Source organism: Budorcas taxicolor, chromosome 2, assembly GCF_023091745.1.
Source record: "Budorcas taxicolor isolate Tak-1 chromosome 2, Takin1.1, whole genome shotgun sequence".
Classification (NCBI taxonomy): Eukaryota; Metazoa; Chordata; class Mammalia; order Artiodactyla; family Bovidae; genus Budorcas; species Budorcas taxicolor.
In genome coordinates, this window is record NC_068911.1 from 180416340 (window position 1) to 180437403 (window position 21064).

The window sequence follows — 21064 nt, forward strand, 5'->3', positions numbered from 1 at the left end:
GCCCAGAGGTAATGGCAGGGCTGGCCAGTGGCCACAAGAGAAGGTAGGCGTAGCTGGACCGAGTGGCCGGCTCCTCTGGGCCAGAAGTGAGGCTCGTCAAGTCCCACGGGGCCCTCCCCATGTGACAGCGGTTACTGGTGCCCGCCCCCATGGCTGCTCAAGCTTGGCTGCTCCCCTTTGTTTCACCCTCGGGGCCACGGTACCTCCACCCAAGACACGAAGCCCACAGCTCTGCCCTGAGACGTCACAAAGAGGGACTGAAGATTCAATAGCTCGAAGAGGTTGTGTGCCTGCAGGAGGGGGGTTAGGAAACGCTGGAGGACAGGCTCTCACCCCAGTTTCTTCTCAGCCTGTGAGTCCTGCGCAGAGATGAAGGCCCTGGCCAGCCTCTGTCCTGGGGTGCTGCCCCCGCTCTCCCCGCCCTCCCTGCTGTTTTTGAGCTGCTTCTGAGCCTGGAGGGCTGGGCAGTTGGGATGGGCCTGCAATGTCCACTATGACCACCAGGGGCCCCCAGAGTCCACACAAGGGACCAGTGGGCCTTGCCACTCAGGACCATCCAGCATCAGCCGTGGACAGGGGGGTGGGGCCCCCTTTAGGCCCCCAGCCCGCTCCGTCCCTCCATGGCCCATGTGCCAGGCTCTGGGCTTGCAGCAGGGAGGAACCCGCAGTCAGAGTGATTAATTTGCCCAAGATCACACAGGCAGAATGTGGGAGACCTGGCATTGAAACCCACGTGTGCCTTGATGAAAGACAAGCTTTTAACCACTATTTCCGTCCATCCAGAGTCTTCGGCTTCCTAAGCTCTCCCTCTCCCTGAGTCTCTGTGTCCCAGCAGCCCTGGGACCGAGGGGTAGAGAGATGGGGACTGCATGCCCCTTCCACAACGAGGAGGTTAGAGGCAGGAGGAGCAGAGAGCCACACTGTGTGTTGAGGAACCCGAAGCTGAGTTTCCCTCTCAGGTTGCTCTCCTCTATCCCAGGACCCAGGTCTGCCCACAGCCCGAACTTCCCCCATTACCTGGTGCAAGGAGGTCTCCGGAGACAGCTTCAGGGTCACTGGCTCTACAGGGCAACCCTCAGCCAAGATGTCCTGGAGGCACCGCTGTGGATGGGGGAAGGGTTATGGGGGCCTGGGCTAGCCCCCCTCCCGGGCTGCCCCTCTCAAACCACAGGCGATCAGCTGGCCACTCCCAAAAACCCTCCTGACTCCCCATCCCCTCCTGACCCCTCGCAAGAGTGCTCACCTGCTGTCCTGGAGCCAGGGAGGGCGGCTCAGCTTGGAGGGCCTGCACCAGCTGTGCCCTTTGCACGGTGCCCACCAGAATCTGGGACTCTGGACAGGCAGAGAGGGAGATGGAAAGAGCCACGTTGTGAAAAAGGAACTTCTGTTTCCTGGGCTTCTGTGATGCGCCAGGAGCTGTGCTGGGTGTCCTCGTGACTCTCGGGAACCTGCAGCAGCCTGTGAGTCAGGAGCTACTGTCGCCCATTTTACAGAAGAGGAGACTGAGGCTCAGGGGCGCACAGAGGTTAGTTGTCTCGCCCAAGGTCACTCAGCTTCTGAGGGCAGCTGGGCAAGGATGCCAGGGGGCCGGGAGGTCACTTGCCCACCCTGAAATGCGCCATGTGGTGAGGCCTCACGCAGGAGCAGTCTGGGACACCTCCGTGAAGAGAGCTGTGCCCTGGGGCTGGGCTTTGCCTCTCATTTCCCAGGGAGGGCGTGAGTGCAAAGGCCACCTTGTTCCTGTGGGGGAGGGGCCACAAGCTTTCAGGGCATCACTGGAGTTTGCAAGCATTCCATTTCAAAGAACAGCCTGACGTTCTGGCCCTTTTCCAGTAAAAGAAAAACTTCACAACTGGACGTACACATGTTCCCCCTTTAAAAGCAAAGCTGTTTCTTGGGTGAGCAGCTGGGGCACACAGCCTGGGCCTGGGCCAGTAGCAGTGCTTTGCTTCCTGTGGCTCTAAGGGTAGATTTGGAGTTGGTCTTGGCCACCACTTCTGTCTTTTTTCCAGGGAGTGAAGCTTCTTGGGGGGACATCCATGTGCAGACATTTTCTAATGGGGTATCTGGCGTGTTCTATGGGACAGTGCTACAAGGACCCCACTTTGAGTGGGAAGAAGGGCCTGGCGTTTGGGGTGAGAGCCTCTGACAACTCTGTCCTCCCTGCTTTCCAGCTGAGGCAGCTACAGCTCATAGAGCTTAAGGGGTCTGTTCTGCTCATAACAGCTTCACCTTTCTTGGGGTCGGGATGTGGACGGCACATACGGCTGTGCAGGCTGCTCAGTGCCCAAGAAACCTGCTCACAGGACAAGTGGGGACCACAGTCCAGCCTTGCTATGCTCGCCCAGGGCGCACCTTTGTTCATTTATACAAAGGGGACATATGGGCTGGCGGAGGCCCTGAGTGGACATGGCTGTCCCCTCCCTAACCCCCTGCTCATCTTTCCCACTCACACTGTCCTTGTCCGAGAGGGCAATGATGTTCCAGCTAGGCCCTCCCTCAAGATTCAGCTTACGAGTCTTTTAACAAGGGCCCCCATCCATTTTTCTGTGAAAAGATGTCTTTCTGATGGTGCCAGGACTGAGGAAGGTACTTCAGTTCGGGAACGCTGGGTGGGGAGGCTGAGGGAGGAGCCTCCTGGGAGGAAGGTGCCCTCCCGTCACTCTGCCCCTCCTCCCCAAGCACACCGACCCTGATTTCTAGGACTCACAGTGTGCCTTGCCAGCCCCCTCTCATCTCTTATTCAAACATGTTGGGACATCCCTGGTGGTCCAGTGGTTAAGATTTTGCCTCCAGTACAGGGGTGTGTGTGTTCAATCCCTGGTCAGGGAGCGAAGGTTACACAAGCCTCATGGCCAAAACGAACGAACAAAACCCCCCAAAACAGAAGCGATGTTGAGACTTCCCTGGGGGCACAGTGTATAAGAATCCACCTGCCAATGCAGGAGACAGAGGTTACGTCTCTGGTCCGGGAAGATGCCACATGCCGCGGTGCAATGAACCCCGAGTGCCACAGCCCCTGAGCCCGAGTGCCCGGGACCGGGAGCCACAGCCCCTGAGGCCGAGTACTGCAGCTGCTGAGGCCCTCGAGCCCTAGGGCCCTTGCCAAAAATAAATAGATAATTTTTAAAAACCCAGAAGCAATATTGTAACAAATTCAATAATGAACCTTTAAAAGAAAAGGACTGCAAGGTCAAAAAAATATCAATAAATAAACATTTCAAGCTCCCCAAGGTGGGATGGTTATTATCTTCATTTTACCAATGAGGAAAAAGTCTCAGAGAGGTGAAGTGACTTGCCCCAGGTCACACAGTTGCAGAGCCTGGGTCTGGATTCAGGTTCCTGACAGGTCCAAGGCCCTGCTCACCCTTTCCTGAGTCTGACTCTCCCAGGTGCAAAAGGGAGCAGATGGAAGCCCCTTCCCCGTTCACACCCCGCTTCCTGTTGGGCACCTGTGCTCGCCACCAGGGGATACTCAGCCGCATCTGTGGAGGCCACGACCTTGACCACCTCCTCCTGCGGTGTGTCCTTGGCCAGCGTAGTGATGGCTCGGCTCATGAAGTGCTGCACCGTCACCCGGTGAGAGCTGCGGGCAGAGGAGTGCTCCCGTCAGGCCCTGGAGCAGTGCGCCCTCCAGACCCGGGGCAAGGCAGGGGCCTCGGTGAGTTCCGCTGGTTCTCCGGTGCAGGCCAGGACTAGGGGATTCCTAGGAGGAATAGTTCCTCACATCCCAGGATGGGAGGAGCCTGGGGAACGACTCTGCTATGGCCTGGCTCTGGATTCCCAGCCCCCAGACCTCTATCTCCACAAGACCAGCTCCAGCTTCATCAGAAGCCATCCCTAGAGAATTTCATTTGAAAAAAAGCTTTACAGCATAAAGGGGGAAAACTTCAAAGTTTGAAAATGACTGGAGTAACCACCTCCATTTAACAGATGGGGAAATGGTCTGGAGAAGGTGGCAGCTCGCTCATCTTTGAGTTCAGCCTTGGACCCAGGAGCCTCAGAGGCTCTCGGTCCTGCTTCACTGGGGACAGAGGCTGCTCGACCCTGTGTGGTCGAGTGAGGACCTCAAAGCCTGCTCCCATTCTAGTATTCCAGCCCCACCTCCAGCTCCCAAGGCCCCAGTGAGGACCACAGGGCAGGAGCAGGGGGATCGCTGTGTGGCCTGGATCAAGACACGGCACCTCTCGAGTCCCAGCACCTGTCCTCCTGTTGTGAAGACAGACTGATGACCAGGAAGACACTGAGGCTCGGGGGGCCGAGGACTCATGCGAGGCCACGTGGGGAACTGGAGAGCACGCAGACTGGAGAGCCGCGAGTGCCAGCCCCTCCCACACCCACCCAGCAGCGGGTTCAGCCCACCCGGACACCGTCGCCTCGGGCCAATCTGAGCAGGCACCGCTCACCTGATTTTCCGGCCCCGGATCCACGGAAGGTATGGCAGCTTCTTGACAATGATGGTGCCGTCGTAGAAGGAGGGCTGGCAGCTCTGGGCGATGGCGTTGGCAGCCAGCACTGCCATCAGCACGGGCAGCGCGTGCACGATCTGACCAGTCATCTCGAAGGCCAGCAGCGCGGTGGAGATGCTGTGGGTCACGGCCCCTGAGAAAGCAGCAGCCCCTGCAAGCCAAGGAGGGGGGCACAGCCAGGGAGCAGGGTTCAGGCTAGGAGACAGCTTCATGCAGAGGGCAAGGCTGCTGTGAGGATGGCCGTGGGCTTGGCTGGGAATTGTCCAGAGGCTACAACTGGCTACTATTGGAAATGCCTCAAGCCTGGGCTTGGTGAGGTAGAGAGCAGTAAGGGAGAGGGGGCATCAGGGCCCAGAGAGAAGCTAGAAAGAGCAGTGGGGGCTTAGAGGAGGGGTCCGGGGAGGGGCGGGGCTCATGGGAAGCTACTGACCTCCCCATGCCCTGCAGAACTGCTAGCTGATTCTCCAGGTCCAGCCCAGACCCACGATGTACACCCACCCAGTAAGAACCCAGCCCACTCACCTGCCAGTGCATACCCCCCAGGCATGATGGGGTTGGCGACTCCTCCGGCCACGATGCCCTCGGGGAAGGCCACAGAAAGGGCCTCTCCTAAGAGGCGTCCAATGGCAGCTCCTGGCCACAGGCTTAGTGTGAGGGTGGGGGCCAGGCTGACCTGCTTCCCAGAGCCCTCCCCACCTGGGGACCAGTATCAGCACCATACTGGGGAGGCAAGTGGATGAGCAGCCACGGCCCTGTCCCGGTACCCTGAGCCTCTCAGACCCTCGACACCCAGACTCACCGAAGATAAATATGGGCATGAAGTACCCGGCGGGCATGGGGATAGTGGTGGCCAGAATCAGCATCCAGAACTGCGGGGAGAACGGGGCGGGGTAGTGGGGGCGGAGGTTAGAGGGGGCCGTGGAGGGACCAGCTGGGGCGGGGAGTTTCCCTGGAGGAGGAGGAGGCCAAGGCGCACACCCATCACCAGCATCCAGTGTGAGCGGAAGTGTGAGCCGGGGAAGGACCTCCACCCTGGCAGCGTGCCTACTGTATGCCTGGCACTGCACCACAGCCTCTCCTTTCTTCCCTCCCAACCTTCTATGATGTAGGCCCAGTGAGGACCCCATTTTAAAGATGAGGAAAGCAAGGCTCAGAGAGTTGAAGCAACTTGCCAGGGACAACACAGCGGGCAGAGGTCAGGGCAGGGGGTCTGGGGGGCGCTGCAGGCCCCGTGCTGCGCGCATGTCCTGGGGAGGCGCCCAGCCCACCCAGGCTCTGTGCACACCCCTGGGGGCCCACCTTCATAACAAGGAAGAAAGCGAGGGTCCCGAAGATGGTGAGCTGTGGGTGGCACCATTCGAACCACAGGTTCTGGGGGTCGGGCTCCACGGGCCAGGGCGGGGACGCGTTCCGGGTCAGCAGCGCCCAGGAGTTATCGTCGAGCAGGGAGTCCAGATACTCATTCATGGACAGCTGGAGGGGAGGGGGGTCAGAGCTCTGCCCAAGGGCCGGGCAGCAGTGCCCCCACCCCTCCTGGGCTCAAGCCCTCCTCGGCCACTTCCTGCTGGGGGGACTCCTCCGTTGCTGCAGGAGCTGCTCTGTGCTAAGTCGCTCCGACTCTGTGCGACCCCGTGGACTGCAGCCTGCCAGGCTCCTCTGTCCATGGGGTTCTCCAGGCTCGAATACCGGAGTGGGTTGCCACCCCCTCCTCCACGGGATCTTCCTGACCCAGGGATCAAACCCAGGCCTCCCACACTGCAGGTGGATTCTTTGCCATCTGAGCCTCGCAGGGAATTGCCGTGGCCTCCCATGAAAAGCGCCACACAGCCCTCCTCTTCTGGGTGTTGAGGGGACTCAGGGAGATGGTGGACACAAAGCAGACAGTGATGGGTGGCTCCCCCCGGCCCCTTACCCGAGATGCCATGAAGCGGCCCACGCCAGGCGGGTAGGTGATGGAGGCGAGGGCCAAAGCCGCCAGCGCTGAGTACAGAGGCTTGCTGTGGGGGGTGGGTGGGGGTCAGCGCCAGGCCACCCATCGACTCCCCTCACCCCACCCCACGGGCAGCCCCGCCAGTCTGGGGGGTGACGCTGAGGCAGGAATGGGAGGAGGGGGCAGGAGCAGGGCTCTGATCCGGGGGCTGCCCCACACCACTGGGTGACCGGAGGTGGGAATATAGGAGAGTTCAGGACAGAGGCCACTGTCCGCCAGGCAGGAGGGACCGGAGTGGAACCGGCCTGGCGGAGGAGGGCTGAGTCTGAAACGGCAATGCCAGGGCTCAGACTAGGTTGGGAGAACAGGGCTCAGTGAGGTCCTGGGCTTCCAAGGCAGTGGGGTGGCAATTAGTGAGGGAGGGCTGGAATGTTGACGCTGGTGGCGGCACACCCTGCGGGGGCCTGCAGAGGGTGCTGGTGACCGGGGACGGAGGGTCTGGGGCATCACCCTGACGGGTCCCGGCCCCCACCCAGGGCCCACCTGGTGGCCATCAGTTTGGAGAGGACTGGATTTGTTTTGACAAAGCCGAGAAACTTTCGCTGGCAGAAGAGGTAAGCGCAGCTCGCCACGCCGCAGATGGCCCTGCAGGGGCGGGTGGTTAGTCCAGAGCCCCTCCTGGCCCCAGGGCAGCGGTGCAGGCGGGCGGCGCCCCCACTCACCCCAGCGCCACGAAAAAGAAGATTTCTGGCAGGTCGAAGGGGACATCCACCCGGAAACTGGTCTTGTAGAGGGAGGTGATGGTCTCTGGGGAGACAGAGAGTGGGGTCAGGGCCCAGCCCAGCCCAGCCGGAGGCTCAGAATCAACAGGCAGGAGAGGACTCGGGCAGGTGTGCCCCAGACGCCCTCTCCCGGCCGGCCTCCCTGACTGGCTTCACCCGCTTCTACCCCGGGGGCTCCCATCCGTCACGGCCAGCAGAGGTCAGTTCCTCCCGGGCGCCTAGGAGTGGGGCAGCGGACGGGAGGGAGCGGGGAGCGAGGGGAAGAGATGGGAGGGGGAGGGGCAGGGGGCAGGGGCAGGGGCAGCGGCGCTCACCCTGCTCGCTGTTGAAGACCGCCAGCAGGCGGAACATGAAGGCCCCGCAGGTGGCCGCGAAGAAGCCCCTCCAGTAATCCCAGACCGAGAAGTGAGAGGACACGACCTCGATGCAGAACAGGACGCCTGGGGGCGACACGGGGCTGAGAGCAGGCCCACCCGCTCCCGGTTCTGAGCTGAAGCCGAGGGCGGGCACGCGCGGCGGGACCGGCGCCCCCCCCCGTCCTGACCCCTGCGGTGGGGAGGGTGCCCGCCCCCGTTTCCCGGACGAGGAGCGAGGCTGAGAGCCGGGCTCCGCCGGTCCGGGACGCGCAGGGGGGCCGCGTTTGAAGCCCAGGTCTGTCCAGGGGACCGCCGCGCGTCTTGGCGCCCACCCGCGCCGCCCCGCCACCCTGGGGACGGTCAGCGCTCCCGGGAAGACGGCGGGAAGGACCGCGGCCGCCCCGTCTGCCCCCCAGGTCCCTGCGCTGGGCGGAGTGGCCGGGCTGGGCCGGGGGCCGTGGGGGCCGGGCGTGGGAGCCCGGGAGCTGTGGGGGCCCCGGGGGGTGCGGGGGAGCCCGGGGGGGTGCGGTGCGGGACCCGGGGCCGGCGGGACCTCACCGCTGAAGGGCGCTGCGAACACCGTGGCCACGCCCACCGCCGCCGCGGCCACCAGCATTTCGTTAGGCTTGCTCTTGTTCTGGAGGGATCCGGAGTCCCTGGCTGAGAGCCAGCCCCCGCCCGCCCCTCCCTCTCATTCCTCCAACGGAGGGGGTCCCCACGAGCCCCTTACCTCGGACTCCCCAGTGGCCTTGGCGCGCACCCGGCCCAGGTAGGCAGCGATCATCACAGACAGGTGCACGAAGGGGCCCTGCCGGGGAGGCGTGGGCACAGGGCTCCGGTCGGGCCTTGATGGGAGCCCCAGCCCTGCTCTTCCCCTCCCCCTCCCTGGGTCCCAGAGCCCCTGCTCATCCAGGGACGGCGTGCCTCCCCCACCCGCCCTCCACCCCACCTCCCAGGTTCCTGAGTCACACTCTGGGGACCTGGCCTGCCTCCACCCTCAGGCGGGCACTGTCCTGAGTTCCTGCTGACCCGGTCTCAGTGGGTGATGCAGAAAAGGCAGCGGGGGCTGTAGGGCAGCGGTGGGGAGTGGTGCCCTCTCGCCTGTCCATACCACTTTGCCCAGGAAGATGGTGCTGCCGCTGGCCAGGGTACAGGTGAGGCCCACCACCTTGGCCCCGAAGTTCTTGATGTCCAGGTAGTCCTCCAAGACCACGCCTGACAGGATGGTCTTCAGCTCCGGAATTCCAGAACCTTGGTGGGGTGGATGGACAGGGGGCAAGGGGAGGGACCACCTTCAGATTAGCCCTTATCCCTTTACCCTGCACAGGGTGTCACATTCGGGTCTTGTCAGGTCCCCTAAACCCTGTCAGTGAGGGGTTGTAAACTCATTCTGCGGATGAGGGCTTCCCTGGGGGCTCAGACAATAAAGAATCCACCTGCAACCAGGAGACCTGGCTTCAATCCCTGGGTCAGGAAGACCCCCTGGAGAAGGGACAGGCTACCCACTCCAGTATTCTTGCCTGGAAAATTCCATGGACAGAGAAGCCTGGCAGGCTACAGTCCACGGGGTCACAAACAGTCAAACATGACTGAGTGACTAACACTTCACTTTCTGCGGATGAGAAAGCTGAGGGTCAGAGAGGGGATGTGAACATCCGCCTTCCTCCAGCTGGGCCTGCTGGACACCATTGCAGGATGGGGGCAGCCAGGAGGGACTCTCAGGCCTCGTCCCCGTGACGCACCCCTGCACCCCACTCTGCTGGCCGGGGCCGGAGGCAGAGCTGCGAGGCCTGGCAGAAATGCGTGCCTCCATGAGCCCCTCAGAGCAGAGCCAGCACTGACCCGAGAAGGCTCTGTCCTCTTCACTGTGTGACTTCGGGCAAGTGCCACGACTCTTCCGAGCCTGGCTTCTCTGCCGAGAGAAGTGAGGTTACCGCTTCCTGCCGTCCCCCAGCAGGACGTCTTTGGCCGGCAGTCACTGCCGGGCAAGGCACGCAGGTGGACGGCGTGGCGACTGGGCTTACCTCCTGAGAAGGGTGTGATGCTCTGAGAGAAGCCTGAAGAGAAGGAGACCAGGGCCACGGGGTACACGGTCCAGGAGAGATACCGGAGGAGGTGGCCATCCCCGACCTCCCGGTACAGCCACTTGTGTGCTGGGGACAGCGGGGCGTAAGGGAGCCGTCCACAGGCTGCACAGCCCGCAGACACCCGCTTGCTGGCCAGAAAGTGCACGCCCAGAGGCCACCCGCAGAGAGGTGGCCAGGGCCGCCCCCCGAGAGGAGGAGGAGCAGGACCCTGGCTCCCCATCCCCCATGAGCGGCAGACCCCCAGGAGGGGGAGGAGCAGGACCCTGGCTCCCCATCCCCCGTGAGCGGCAGACCCCCAGGAGGGGGAGGAGCAGGACCCTGGCTCCCCATCCCCCGTGAGCGGCAGGCCCCCAGGAGGGGGAGGAGCAGGACCCTGGCTCCCTATCTCAGCGTTGCCACTCCTTAGCTGAGTGACATTCTGCAAGCTGGTCAGCATCGCTGAGCCTCTGTTTTCCCATCTGTCAAACGGGCTCTGATGGTAGCTCCCTTACAGGGTGACTGTAAGAAGCCAGGCGGGGCCTGGTGCCCGCAGGTCCCTGCAGTGCTGTCAGAGCAGCTTTCTGTCCCTCACTCCCCTCGCAGGGGGACCTTGGGCGCAGGGAGCCTGCGGAAGCATGTGGAGGGACTGTTCTCTGCCTGTCTAGATGAGGCCCAGTAACCCAGGGTCTGAGACCAGGGCAGGGGGAGCAGGGGCAGTGGGCAGTGGTGGCATAAAGCTCAGGGAAAGGACGGTTTGGTCTCTCGTCACCGTGCAGACACGGAGTCTGAGGCCCAGGGAGGTGCCCAGGGTCACCCAGCATGCCAGGACCAGACCCAGTGCCCTCCCTGCCCCCGCTGCACCTGGCGGCCCCCCCCACCCCCAGCATCCCGAGAGCATGCTTGGAGGCCTGGCTCCTGAGCGGGCGGGTGTGTCGGGGTTGGGGGTTACCTCGGACCACACGGCCAACGGCGAAGCTCATGGTGAAGCTGATCAAGGCCATGAGCACCCCGAGGACCGTCAGGAAGTACCAGTCCTCACCCACGCGGAACAGCTTCTGCTTCAGCCAGTCCAGGCCACCTGGGGCAGGGGCAGCGGGTCAGAGCCCAGTGCCGAGGAGGGCAGGGAGGGAAGGTGCTGTGTGGGGCTGAGGTCGGGTGGGCCAGTCCTGGGAGCCTGGGAGGGGGCTCTGCCTCACTTGCAGGACGGCAGGGTTTGTGGCAAGTGGAGGGGGAGAGAACGCCGGCCTCTAGAGAGACTGCTCTGTCGTCCCAGGACCCGGGGGCTGTGTTCCCGAAAAGCAGAGAGCCAGCCGCGAGCATGTCTGACCCACAGACAGGAGGACAGACCCCCTCCCTCCGCCCCGTCACCCAGGAAACGCTGGACCTGGGGAAGGAGGGGCCGCTCCCAGGCTCCAAGGCGAGTGGGGAGGCGGGCTGGGCAGGGTGCTGTCGCGAGGGGACTCCCACAGGGGTTCGGCGGTGGGGAGCCCAGCTCTCACCTCGGATGCCTCGGCGGACGCGGGGACATGGGCCCCAGAGCTCCTGGAGAGTCACAGGGTTCCCCGAGGAGCCCTCACGAAGCCCCACCAGCTCCTCCATCGGCCCCTGAGGGAGTGCACAGGCAGACGGATGGTCCCTGGTGGGCGGCTCCAAGGCCCTTCCCCTCCCTGCCACTGGGCCCTTCCCATCTCTGCTTCCCGGATAGGAAGGAAGGGAGGCGTTTTCAGGAGCAGACACAGCTCTGATGTGCCTTCATTCCTGAGGGGGTCCCCGAGGCTGCACGGGTGCGTGTTAACATTCGGGGTGGGGCTGGGGGCTTAGAGCGGCCCCTTCCATGTCTAGCAGCTGGTTGGCCAAGGCCAGGCCCCCGGCTCTCTGGGAGCCATCACTCCACCTTCCCAGGACGCTTGGCTGTTACCGCTGCTCGGGGCAGCCTCCCCACCCCTCACTGTGGGGTCCCCAGGCCCATCCCTGAGCCCCCGCTCCTGCAGCTGAGGCTTGGGTCAAGAAAACCCCAGGTCCAGAGGGAGAGCCCCTGAGGGTCCAAAGGCGGTGCTGGCGCCCATCCCCAGCCTCCCACTCGCGCCCTGCGCTGGCCCCGGCAGGTTCCGCCCGAGTCCCTCCTGGGCTGTGCCCTGTGGCCGCTCACCTCGCTCAGCCCGCTCTGCTGTGGCCCCAGCCAGCGCGCCTCTGACAGAGACGCCTTTGCTTGCAACTCAGGTGCACCTGGACAGGTGTGCATTCCACCAGTCAACACCCTGGCCCCCTCCTCCCCTCCCCTCCCCGCCGGGGTTCACCCTGGCCATTAAGAATGTCCTTGACAAACCGACCGGAACTGCCCTGGCCAGCTGAGCAGTACAGGCCAGAGCTGCCGGGAGGGGCCAGGGCGGGAGCTCCCCAACCTGCCAGAGCCACGCAGAGGCAGGGGGCATCCGCCTGAGCTGCAGGCTGGTCAGAAGGCCTGGGAGGGGGACGCTCGTGGTGCAACAGGACAGCTAGGGGTCATCTGCAGGGGCTGAAGGCCAGAGCTGCAGACTCTCAGAGTTGGGCAGGGAGGGATTTGGAGGATCAGAGAAGAGAGAGTGGAAAGGCCCACCCAAACGGTGATGCTGTCTCTGACCGACAGGGCTGCTGGGAGGAGGAGCTTGATGCACCCGCTCCACGCTCTGCTGGGGCAGGATAAAGTCTGTGGCCTTTACCCAGAAGCCTCAAGCACAACCACTGCCCCTGGGTGCTGTGGTGGGAGAGGCAGTTTCACAGACTGGGGGGTCTGGACGTGAGGGTCTAGTCCAGGCTCCTCCCCCTGCCCCAACTCCCTGTTCCTGCTCCAGCCTGTCGGCCCCCTGCCCCCAGCGCTGAGTGAAGCAGGTCATCAAGGCAGGATCTTGGAGAGGTGTCCAGGCTTGGGAGCCAGGCAAACCAGGGTGGAACTCTGGGCTTTGTCCCTCGGCCTCTGTGACCCTGGGCAAGCGCCCTTGCCTCTCCGAGGCTCCATTTCTTTGAAATGGGCCGACGCCTCTCAGCTGCCTGGGTGTCCCTGAGCACTCACTAACTTGGAGGAGGGCCGAGCACAGCGTGCGCACACGGCAAAGATGCAGCAACAATGAACGGAGCATCGGAGAGGCGCCCTCGCTCATCTGCGATCACAAAGCCCAGGCTCCGACGCGGCGGCCCCTCCTCTGCCCAGAGCCCTGCAGCTCCTGTGGCTTAAGCATTCGGGACGAGGGTTTAGGCAGAGAGCAGAGGGTCTCTGCCCGATGCCGCTTTGTGAAGACTTGGGCTGAGATCTGGGACACTCCTGCCCTCTTCCAGACAGCGCCCCCTTTCTGAAAATCACGATGGTCTTTCAGTGATTTAAACTCCTGAGACCCTGAGCCGCTCTCTGCCCCTAGACGTCAGGCCAAGTCAATCCGAGCTAGGAGCGTGTGTGTGCTGTGAGGGGTGGGGTGGGGGCTCACTGCTTTGCATGGACCGGGGCCCACCGTTGATCGGCTGCTCCAACCTGTGTGTAGTGACAGCGTCACCGGCCGCCCTGTTGACACCCCTAACCCGCATCTCCGGTCTCAGGCAGCCTCGACTGGCCAGCCAGCAGCGCACGGCCACACCTCCCCAGCCCTGGGAGCATCGGGAACCTGGGGAGAGGGCGGCGGGCGGACACTGTGCCCGCGGCGAGTCCCCCCAGAGCCAGGCCCTGCATTGCAGCCCCCGGCGTCTCCTGCTTCTGCGTCAGGCCGTGGGGGCGGAGGGCAGGCTTGATGCCAGGACAGCTCTGTCACCGCTAACTGGTCCTTCACCGCTCGGAGCCTCGGTTTCCTCTTCTGTCCAGTGAGGGCTTCCGTGGGGCTCAGACTGCGAAGAATCCACCTGCAACACAGGAAGCCCAGGCTGTACCCCCAGGTCGGGAAGGCCCCCTGGAGGAAATGGCGACCCACACACCAGTATTCCCGCCTGGAGAATCCCAGGGGCAGAGGAGCCTGGTGGGCCACAACCCATGGGGTCACAAGGAGTGGAACACGACTGAGCGACTGACACGTCACTTCTTCCAACGAGGGGAGCGCGAGCGCCATGGGGCAGGGCCCTGTCTCTACCTTGTTCATCACAGTCACGGGTCCCCCAGAACCCCGACAATGCCTGGCACAGAGCAGCTGTTCAGCAGCTGCCTGCTGAGCCGTGAGTGGTTTCCAAACGTTGGCCTGTGGGCTGGTTGAGCAGGGAGCAGATTCCCATCAGAATCTCTGGGTATGTGGGAAGAGTCTGTGTTCGTTAAAAGTTCCTCCAGGAGGCTGAGGTGCCCTGGCAGGTCTGGGATTGAAGACACTGCATCATCTCTGAAGCCCCTTCGGTCCCTAGGATCTGAAGGGAGAGACAGGCGCAGAGACAGGGGAATGGCCTTAATGACCTTTCAGGGTCCCTCCTGGCCTCTGAAGCCAGTAGATCCAGTGTCTGAATGGGTGACACCTTGGGGACGGGGGAGGGGGAGGCACGGGGGGCGGGGGTGGGTAATGGGAGCTGACGTCCAGGAGCAGTGACTCAGGCCTCTGCACCATGACCGTGTGTCTGCATTTAGCCACAGGCTCTTGTTTCCTGGCGGGCGGGCGGCAGACCTCTGGGCCCCCCAGCCCCACCCCTACCGTCCCTCCGTCTCACCTCTGTGCTGGTGACTTCCTGGCAGCCCTGCTGGAAGCCCCTCTTTGGGGTGGGGTGACCCAGCCAGGCAGGAATCTCCACTGGAGAGACAGACCCCTCTGTTCCAGCCGCCACCCTGACCCAACTGCATGGACCACCAGCTCCAGTCATCACCCTGTAGCTGGACCCCCACCACACGCACACCAAGGAAGAGGCTGTGCGGGAGCCAGGCAAGAGAGGAATGGTCTCCATGTTCAGGAGCCCCGTTCTGATGGGGCAAACAGGTGACCACTTGCCCCAGGGAGCTGCCAGTCTGAGAGGGGACGGGACACTGGAAGCCCAAGTCACACCCTGTGCCGGGGTGGGCAATGCCAGCTGGTACAGCAGGCACCTGGGCAGGACCTTCTGTGTGGGCTGCAGCAGTCAGAGAGGCCGCCACAGGGAGGAGGAACCAGAGCTGGTCTGGGCATGGGGAGAGCCAGCCTGGGGCCCCAGGCTCCCTGGCTTCACTCCCTGATACCGCATGATGTCAGGCCAGGCTCCGCGGACCTGAGTGTGGGCAGGGGCCTCTTGGGGGGTTCTGGGCCAGCCTGTCTCCTTACACAGAAGTTCAGGGTGCCCTGGCTTCCTGGGGGGTTTGGGTCAGATACCTCCAGTTTCAGATCCCGGCCCCGCCACTTTCCAGGTGCAAGCCCCAAGCTCTCTGTGAGGCCCCATTTCTCCATCTGTAAAATGGGAACAACCTCTCCTTGCAGTGATCGAATGAGGCCATGCTGGAAAGCTCCCAGCCAGGAGCCTGGCCCAGCAGGTGCCTCAGAACTCAGAGCTAGAACGACCGTCTGGCCAAGCCTCCTTTACCCTTCTGCCTCCCCGGCCTCTCCTCTGAGCTGGAGGTCAGGCAGACACCTCCTGGGAACAGAACCTTCTATATCATTAAGGACCATTCCTGAATCATCTGCTCTCCTCCCCTGAGTCCAGACCCAACCCACCCTGCCTCAGCTTTCTCCTCTGGGTCTTGAAATGTTCCAGAGTTGGGGTGGTGAGAGGCAGGGAGACAAGCCTGACATCTGGGTTCCTTGGGGGCTGGGATGGGAACAGCTGCACTTTCTATACCCACCTCCAGGGCCGTCTCAGGCCTCCCAAGAGATGGCCGTGAACGTTATCTGTCCTGGCTGGCAAAGCCCTTGCCTCACACAGGGATCCCGTGGGTGGGGGTCCCCCATGCACCCCTGGCCTTGCATCTCCTGACCTCCCCAGATCCAGGGCCTTGGGGCTCTGCCCCGATCCCTGGCGCCAAGGGCTGAGAGAGAAAACCCTCTGCAAGAGGTCTGCAGTTTGATGGGGGAGGCACAGTTCTTCGACTGCTGGGGGAAGACAGACTTAGAGACAGGCACGCACAGGGTCCTGAAGCAGGCTGGGGTCTGAGCGGCGGGGGGACAGCACAGGACCCTGCACCGTTGCCACGGCGGCTCCGGGGCTGGAGTTATCAGCCTGGAATGCTGGGCGGTGAGCTCAGCCTCACGGGCGCCCGCGCTGGACTGTCAGCAGGGCCGTCTCACTAGAGAAGCTCCCCAGCCCCTCTGGGCCACGGAGAGGACTAAATTTAGCCAGTAGACAAGGGGCTGGCCCCGCGCCCGGGGCGGCCGGGCCTTATAAAGCGGCGGCGGCTGGGGCCCGGCAGCTCCCCGAGCCCGCTGCCCCGGTGCTGCCTGTCTGCCCAGCCCGCCGGCCGGGGCCCGCCGCTGCCCCGCGGATGAGCCACAGGACGTCCTCCACCTTCAGAGCGGAGCGGAGCTTCCATTCCTCCTCCTCCTCCTCCTCCTCCTCCTCGGCCTCCCACAGCCTCCCGGCCCAGGACCCACCCATGGAGAAGGCCTTGAGCATGTTCTCCGAGGATTTTGGCAGCTTCATGCGGCCCCACTCAGAGCCCCTGGCCTTTCCAGGCAAGTGCTCAGGGCCCCGTGGGGAAGGGGGCCGCGCAGGGCGGGACCACCAGTTCCAGGGCACCACCCGCTGCCACCACGCCTCCAGCGACAGGTGCTACCACTGCAGCCCCGTGTGGCCTGACAGACAGATGTGGCCGGCACAGGCAGGCCTTCAGGAGACAGTGCTGGCCTGGGGTCAGCTCTAGTGCCGGGGTCTGCGGGGCCTGGGGCCAGGTCCTCTCTGGAGTCCTGAGAGCTGCGGGGCTCGGGAGAGGCATGCAGACCCCCTGCAGGCCTGGGGTGGGTCCCTGCAGAGTGTCATACACGCACACCCGTCCCCCACAGCCTCTGCTGGGCAAGGCCCCGCCCCCTCAGTGCAGCAGAGATGGTTGAGGGGGCAGTCAGGCTTGGGGTCTGCCCCTTCACCCCGCACCCAAGAGGGAGCCAGAAGCCTGGCCCTGGGGACAAGCCTGCTCTGTGCTCTGCCCACCCAGCACTCCCCACAGCCCGTGCTGGGGGGCCGGGCAACATCAAGACCCTGGGAGACGCCTACGAGTTTGCTGTGGACGTGAGCGACTTCTCACCTGAGGACATCATTGTCACCACCTCCAACAACCACATCGAGGTGCGGGCTGAGAAGGTGAGCCCGTCCCCCCGCCCCACTCCTGGGCTTCACACCCGTACCCTCTGCATAGGGGCTTCCTCCCACGTCCCATCCTGGGACCCTGCACCCCGACTGTGCTCCCTGACCCCCAGGACAAACAGGAGGCCTTGCTCCTGCGGCTGGTGGGCCACAGGACCCCCGTCACTGCCCCAGGCTCCCAGGTGCTTTCTTCAGGAACCAAGGGAGCCACAGGGAGGGGCGAGGGGCAGAGGGTGCAGGAGGGGGCCCTCGGGAGGTGAGGCGAGAAAGGAAGCTGAGAGGAGGAGGACGGCCCTCCCTCTAGGCCTGTGGGTGGTGGGCACCCCATGCCCAGGGGCAGCCGGGAGAGGAGCTCTTGCCCCTGATGCCCCTCAAGGCCTCGTTTCTCCTAGACCCAGAGGCCCGGCTAGTGTCTCAACTCAGGACCCTGAACTGGGCTCAAGGCTGGGCAGAGCCCTGCAGGTCAGGTCCTCACACCCTCCAAACCCCACGCTGCCTCCACCCACAGGTTCTCAGGGTCAAGAGGCTTGCACCCTGGAGGTGGCTGTGGCTGAACGGGGAGTGCCCCTTAGAGGAGAGGGGCTGCTCAGGGCCGCCTCTGATCCCCGAGGCCCGGCTTCCTCCTTTGAGCCTAGAGGGCCCCCATCAGGGAGCCAGGCCCTGTGGATGCCAGGACCAGCGGGCAGCACGTGCCCGCCCTGCCCCCGCCAGTGACTCAGCTGCCCGGCTCCAATGGACAGTGTGTGCTGGCGGCGTCAGGGGGACGCTGCCAGCGGCTGACAGACACCCACGCGCGGGAATTCGAGTGCAGGGACCTGGAAACACCCCCTCCTCCTCTGAGAGCCTCCACCAAGCCCCACCCTCCTCCGGGCGGCTGGGGTCCTTTGAGCTCCTCTGCACGTGTCCTTGCTAGGTGCTCAGCCCGTGGGCACCACTGCCCCAGGGCAGCTCCGACGCCAGGCCCTCGCGCCTGAGAGCAGGGCCCAGGGCGTGTGGGGCCCAGCTAGGGTGGGAGCAGGGAGCAGGCGGGGGGCGGGGGGGTGTGCAGCCCGCCCTGACCCTTTGCCCCTTCCGCAGCTGGCAGCCGACGGCACCGTCATGAACACCTTTGCTCACAAGTGCCAGCTGCCTGAGGATGTGGACCCCACGTCGGTGACCTCGGCCCTGCGGGAGGACGGCAGCCTCACCATCCGGGCCCGGCGCCAGCCCCCCACGGAGCGCGTGCAGCAGACCTTCCGGACGGAGATCAAGATCTGAGGCCGCGCCTGCCCCACCCCCAACTGCCCCGCGCCGTGTTCTCCCCACTGGCCAGCCAGAGTGGCTCTCCTGACCCCTCGTGACAGCGCTGGGGACATCTCAGCCCAGGTTCCGGGCCCTGACACCCCACCCACCCCAGACCCCAGGTGGGTCATCCCCACCCCCAAATGAGGGCTTCTGCTCTACCCAGGGCAGGCCGGGGACCCCCCGCCTCACTCGTGGCCCCCAGATTGCAGATGCGGCCTTAATCCAGAACAAAGGGTTTGGGATGGGAACAGGCGATCCCAGAGAACCCGGTTTGGAGAAGGGGCTTGGGACAGGCAATCTGGACAAATAATCTGCAGGACAGACAGACAGACATATTCTTTCATCTTTGGAGTTTCTGCAGGGCAGGGGAACTGGACACCCGGGACCCCCTTGGCCAAGGGGAGCAGGAGGGCGGAGGGAGATCGCTGGCAGAGGTGCCCAGAAAACCGAACTGCCCAGGCACAGAGAGGCCAGGAGACAGCCCTGATGGTCCACTTCCCCGCGGCCGCTCTCCAAGCCCGAGCCCGCTGCCAGGCTGCCCGCCCACAAGGTGCCCCATCCAGCCCACTGCCCCCGGGGCAGGACCATGTTGTGTCTGTATATAGACGGGGTTTTTCCAATACAGCTGGTTCGTGATAAACGGTGTGAACCCTCTGTTACCTGCTCATGCCTCCAGGGAAGGCTGGGCCGAGGGGCGGGGCTGACCCTTCCTCCTCCCACCCGGAGACCTGGGCTCCCAGGACTGTCTCCACTGCAGAGGAGTACCCAACAAGAGGAAGTATGGATGGGGCTTGAGTCCTCAAGGTAGGATCCCAGCTTCCCGCCAACCTTCCCTTGTGGCCGTCCGCCTCCCCCATCCTCCCTATCTATAATCTGTGAAATTATAGGCATGGCGTGTGTGTATAGCACACACACACAAACATGCCACACACACATGCCTGGTTACCCTTGTCCTTCAAATACAAAGCGTTACCATTGGTTGCAGCCAAATTCAGAACATTCTGTTTTTCTTTCTCAATTTTTGGTCACACCCTGCAGCCTGTTGGGCCCTAGTCCCCTAAGCAGAGATTGAACCCTCACCCACCGCGTGGGAGGTGGAGCCTTAACCACTGCCACCAGGAAAGCCTCAGAGCGCTCTGGGGTCAGGCGCACAATCTCCACCTGTGCCAGTGGGCACCGAGTCCGACAGCTGAGCGGCCAGCCTGCCCACTGGAGGCTGGGCGTGGGCCCGGGGTGCCAGAAGCCGCTCTCCAACCACCCGAGCCCCTCTGCGCAGAGGGGAGAGCTCCCCATTCTGCCTTTCAGCCCTGCCCTTGCCCCACAGCTTCCTGTTAGAGAATGCCCCACCCCAGTCCCTCCTCATCCCAGGCCCCGCCAAGGACCTCCTGCCAACCTCCATTCTGGGGACCCCCAGCTGCCCACCCCCCCGACCTGGCGCAGCCTCCCACATTCAGAGGCAGGGCTGGGGGGTGCAGCAGGGGGCCCTGGCTCTGTGAGGTGGCCTCAGGGGACGACGGGGGTGGGGGAGTCCTGGCGTTGTATCCTGCACACACAATAAACAGCAGAATCTCTGGCTCTGGAGGTCACCCGCCTGAGGTTTTCAAGCTTGGGGTAGGGCAGGGATGGAACGCTGGATAAGCAGCGTCTTTCCTAACACTGGGGGATGGGGTGGTAGCTCAGGTAAATGTCAAGACCGCACAGAAACGTGGGTTCCTTTGACCTCCTGCTTTGACTCCCGGGCCCGCGTGGGCAGTCTTCTGGGAATGGTTTCCCTGAAACCCTGGCGTTGCCTTCTCTTCCAACTGCCAGCCCCTGCTCCTACCTGCCAGGCGCTGTCCCAGCTGCACTGGGCGGCTTTTCAAGCCTGTCTTGTACCAGCCGGGTGCTGACGACCAGTGAGGCTAAGGGACCAACCTAGGGGCACACAGCCCCGGGCAGAGGCCGGCTGGGACCTGGCTGGGGAGCAGACCGGTTGAGGGAGTCTGAGCGCCCTTTGGAAGGACGCCCCACACACACACACCATCGGAGTTCCGGGCAGCTCGGTGCAGCCTGGAGGAGGGGAGGGGAGGGAGGCAAGGGGCGCAGTATTTCCAGTCTCCGTGACTCACTGATTCCACCGGGCTATTTGCAGCCCCGACACTCATCGCTGAGGAGTTGGGGGGAGGAGGGACCAGCTCTCCCCCTTCTCCGACCCCCACTTGGGGCCAGGCTCACCTTGGCGTCCCCAGCCCAGCGGCGTCCCTCCCTGGGCCAGGAAAGGGGGTGGCGAATGGGGCAGAATGTTCCCCACCCCGCGGGCCCCAGCGGCCCCTCCCCAGACTGCGCGCAGAGAGGCTGAGGGAGCTCTGGAGACAGAAGGCGCCCTCCTGCCAAGGTGACCCGCGGAAGAGGAGGGCGGGGCTGGGGACCGCGGGCTCAGCGCGTTGGCTCCGCCCCCTGGCGACCCGGCTGGCGGCGGGCTTTGTCTCCGCTGGCCCCCCACGCTTTCCAGGCTAAAAATAGACCTGGCTGCGGGTCCTGGGCTCCGCCCCTACCACGTGAAAAATAATTATAGCAGCCCCATTCATTGAGCGCCTAGTGTGTGCCAAACACCTGCTCATGCCCACCATCCTGCGAGGTGGGCACCAAGGAAGCCAGGAGGTTCAGAGAAGTCAAGTAACTGGCCCAGGGTCACACAGCTGGGAAGTGGCATGGCTAGAATGTGAATCATTGTGGGTCTGGAATGTCCTCTGCTGGGTCAGCTCAGAGCAGTCCCCCACTCCCTGCCCTCCTGTATAGAGAAGGGGAACCCTTACATCTTATAGCTTTAGCAGAGGGTGTGGGCAGGAGGCAGGGGAGGTTGAAAACATGCAACCTTGCAGGGCTAGGGATCTGTGAGCAAGTCCAGGTCCAGTACCTGATGGGTGTGAAGGGCCTGGGAGGTGCCATCACTTTCAAAGGCCTAGCCCAGACCAAAAGCCTCCTCCTCCTCCTGGAAGTCCTC

The 21064-nt window shown here is 63.6% G+C and overlaps 2 protein-coding genes across 4 annotated transcripts; one reads left to right on the forward strand and one right to left on the reverse strand.

The window, feature by feature from the left end:
• Nucleotides 1–148: 148 nt before the first annotated feature.
• On the reverse strand, nt 149–11202 carry CLCNKA (chloride voltage-gated channel Ka). Its single transcript, XM_052658448.1, has 18 exons — nt 11103–11202; nt 10553–10681; nt 9562–9690; nt 8649–8788; nt 8268–8345; nt 8096–8174; nt 7496–7621; nt 7122–7206; nt 6943–7044; nt 6382–6466; nt 5769–5942; nt 5269–5338; nt 4992–5102; nt 4407–4620; nt 3453–3586; nt 1244–1332; nt 1018–1101; nt 149–290 (listed from the first exon to the last, which is right to left on the reverse strand). The coding sequence occupies exons 1-18, from the start codon at nt 11200–11202 to the stop codon at nt 183–185; spliced, it is 2037 nt and encodes a 678-aa protein (XP_052514408.1). The 3' UTR covers nt 149–182.
• Nucleotides 11203–14286: 3084 nt separating this feature from the next.
• Nucleotides 14287–19656, forward strand: HSPB7 (heat shock protein family B (small) member 7). Of its 3 annotated transcripts, none has more exons than XR_008201047.1 (5): nt 14287–14513; nt 15951–16172; nt 16649–16794; nt 17875–18885; nt 19120–19656. XR_008201047.1 is itself a non-coding variant. In XM_052658462.1 (4 exons), the coding sequence occupies exons 1-4, from the start codon at nt 14471–14473 to the stop codon at nt 18052–18054; spliced, it is 591 nt and encodes a 196-aa protein (XP_052514422.1). In that variant the 5' UTR covers nt 14287–14470; the 3' UTR covers nt 18055–19656. The 3 variants fall into 3 exon arrangements, 1 of the variants encoding a protein (XP_052514422.1); XR_008201046.1 differs by having other exon boundaries at nt 17875–18200; nt 18758–19656; XM_052658462.1 differs by having other exon boundaries at nt 17875–19656.
• Nucleotides 19657–21064: the final 1408 nt, after the last annotated feature.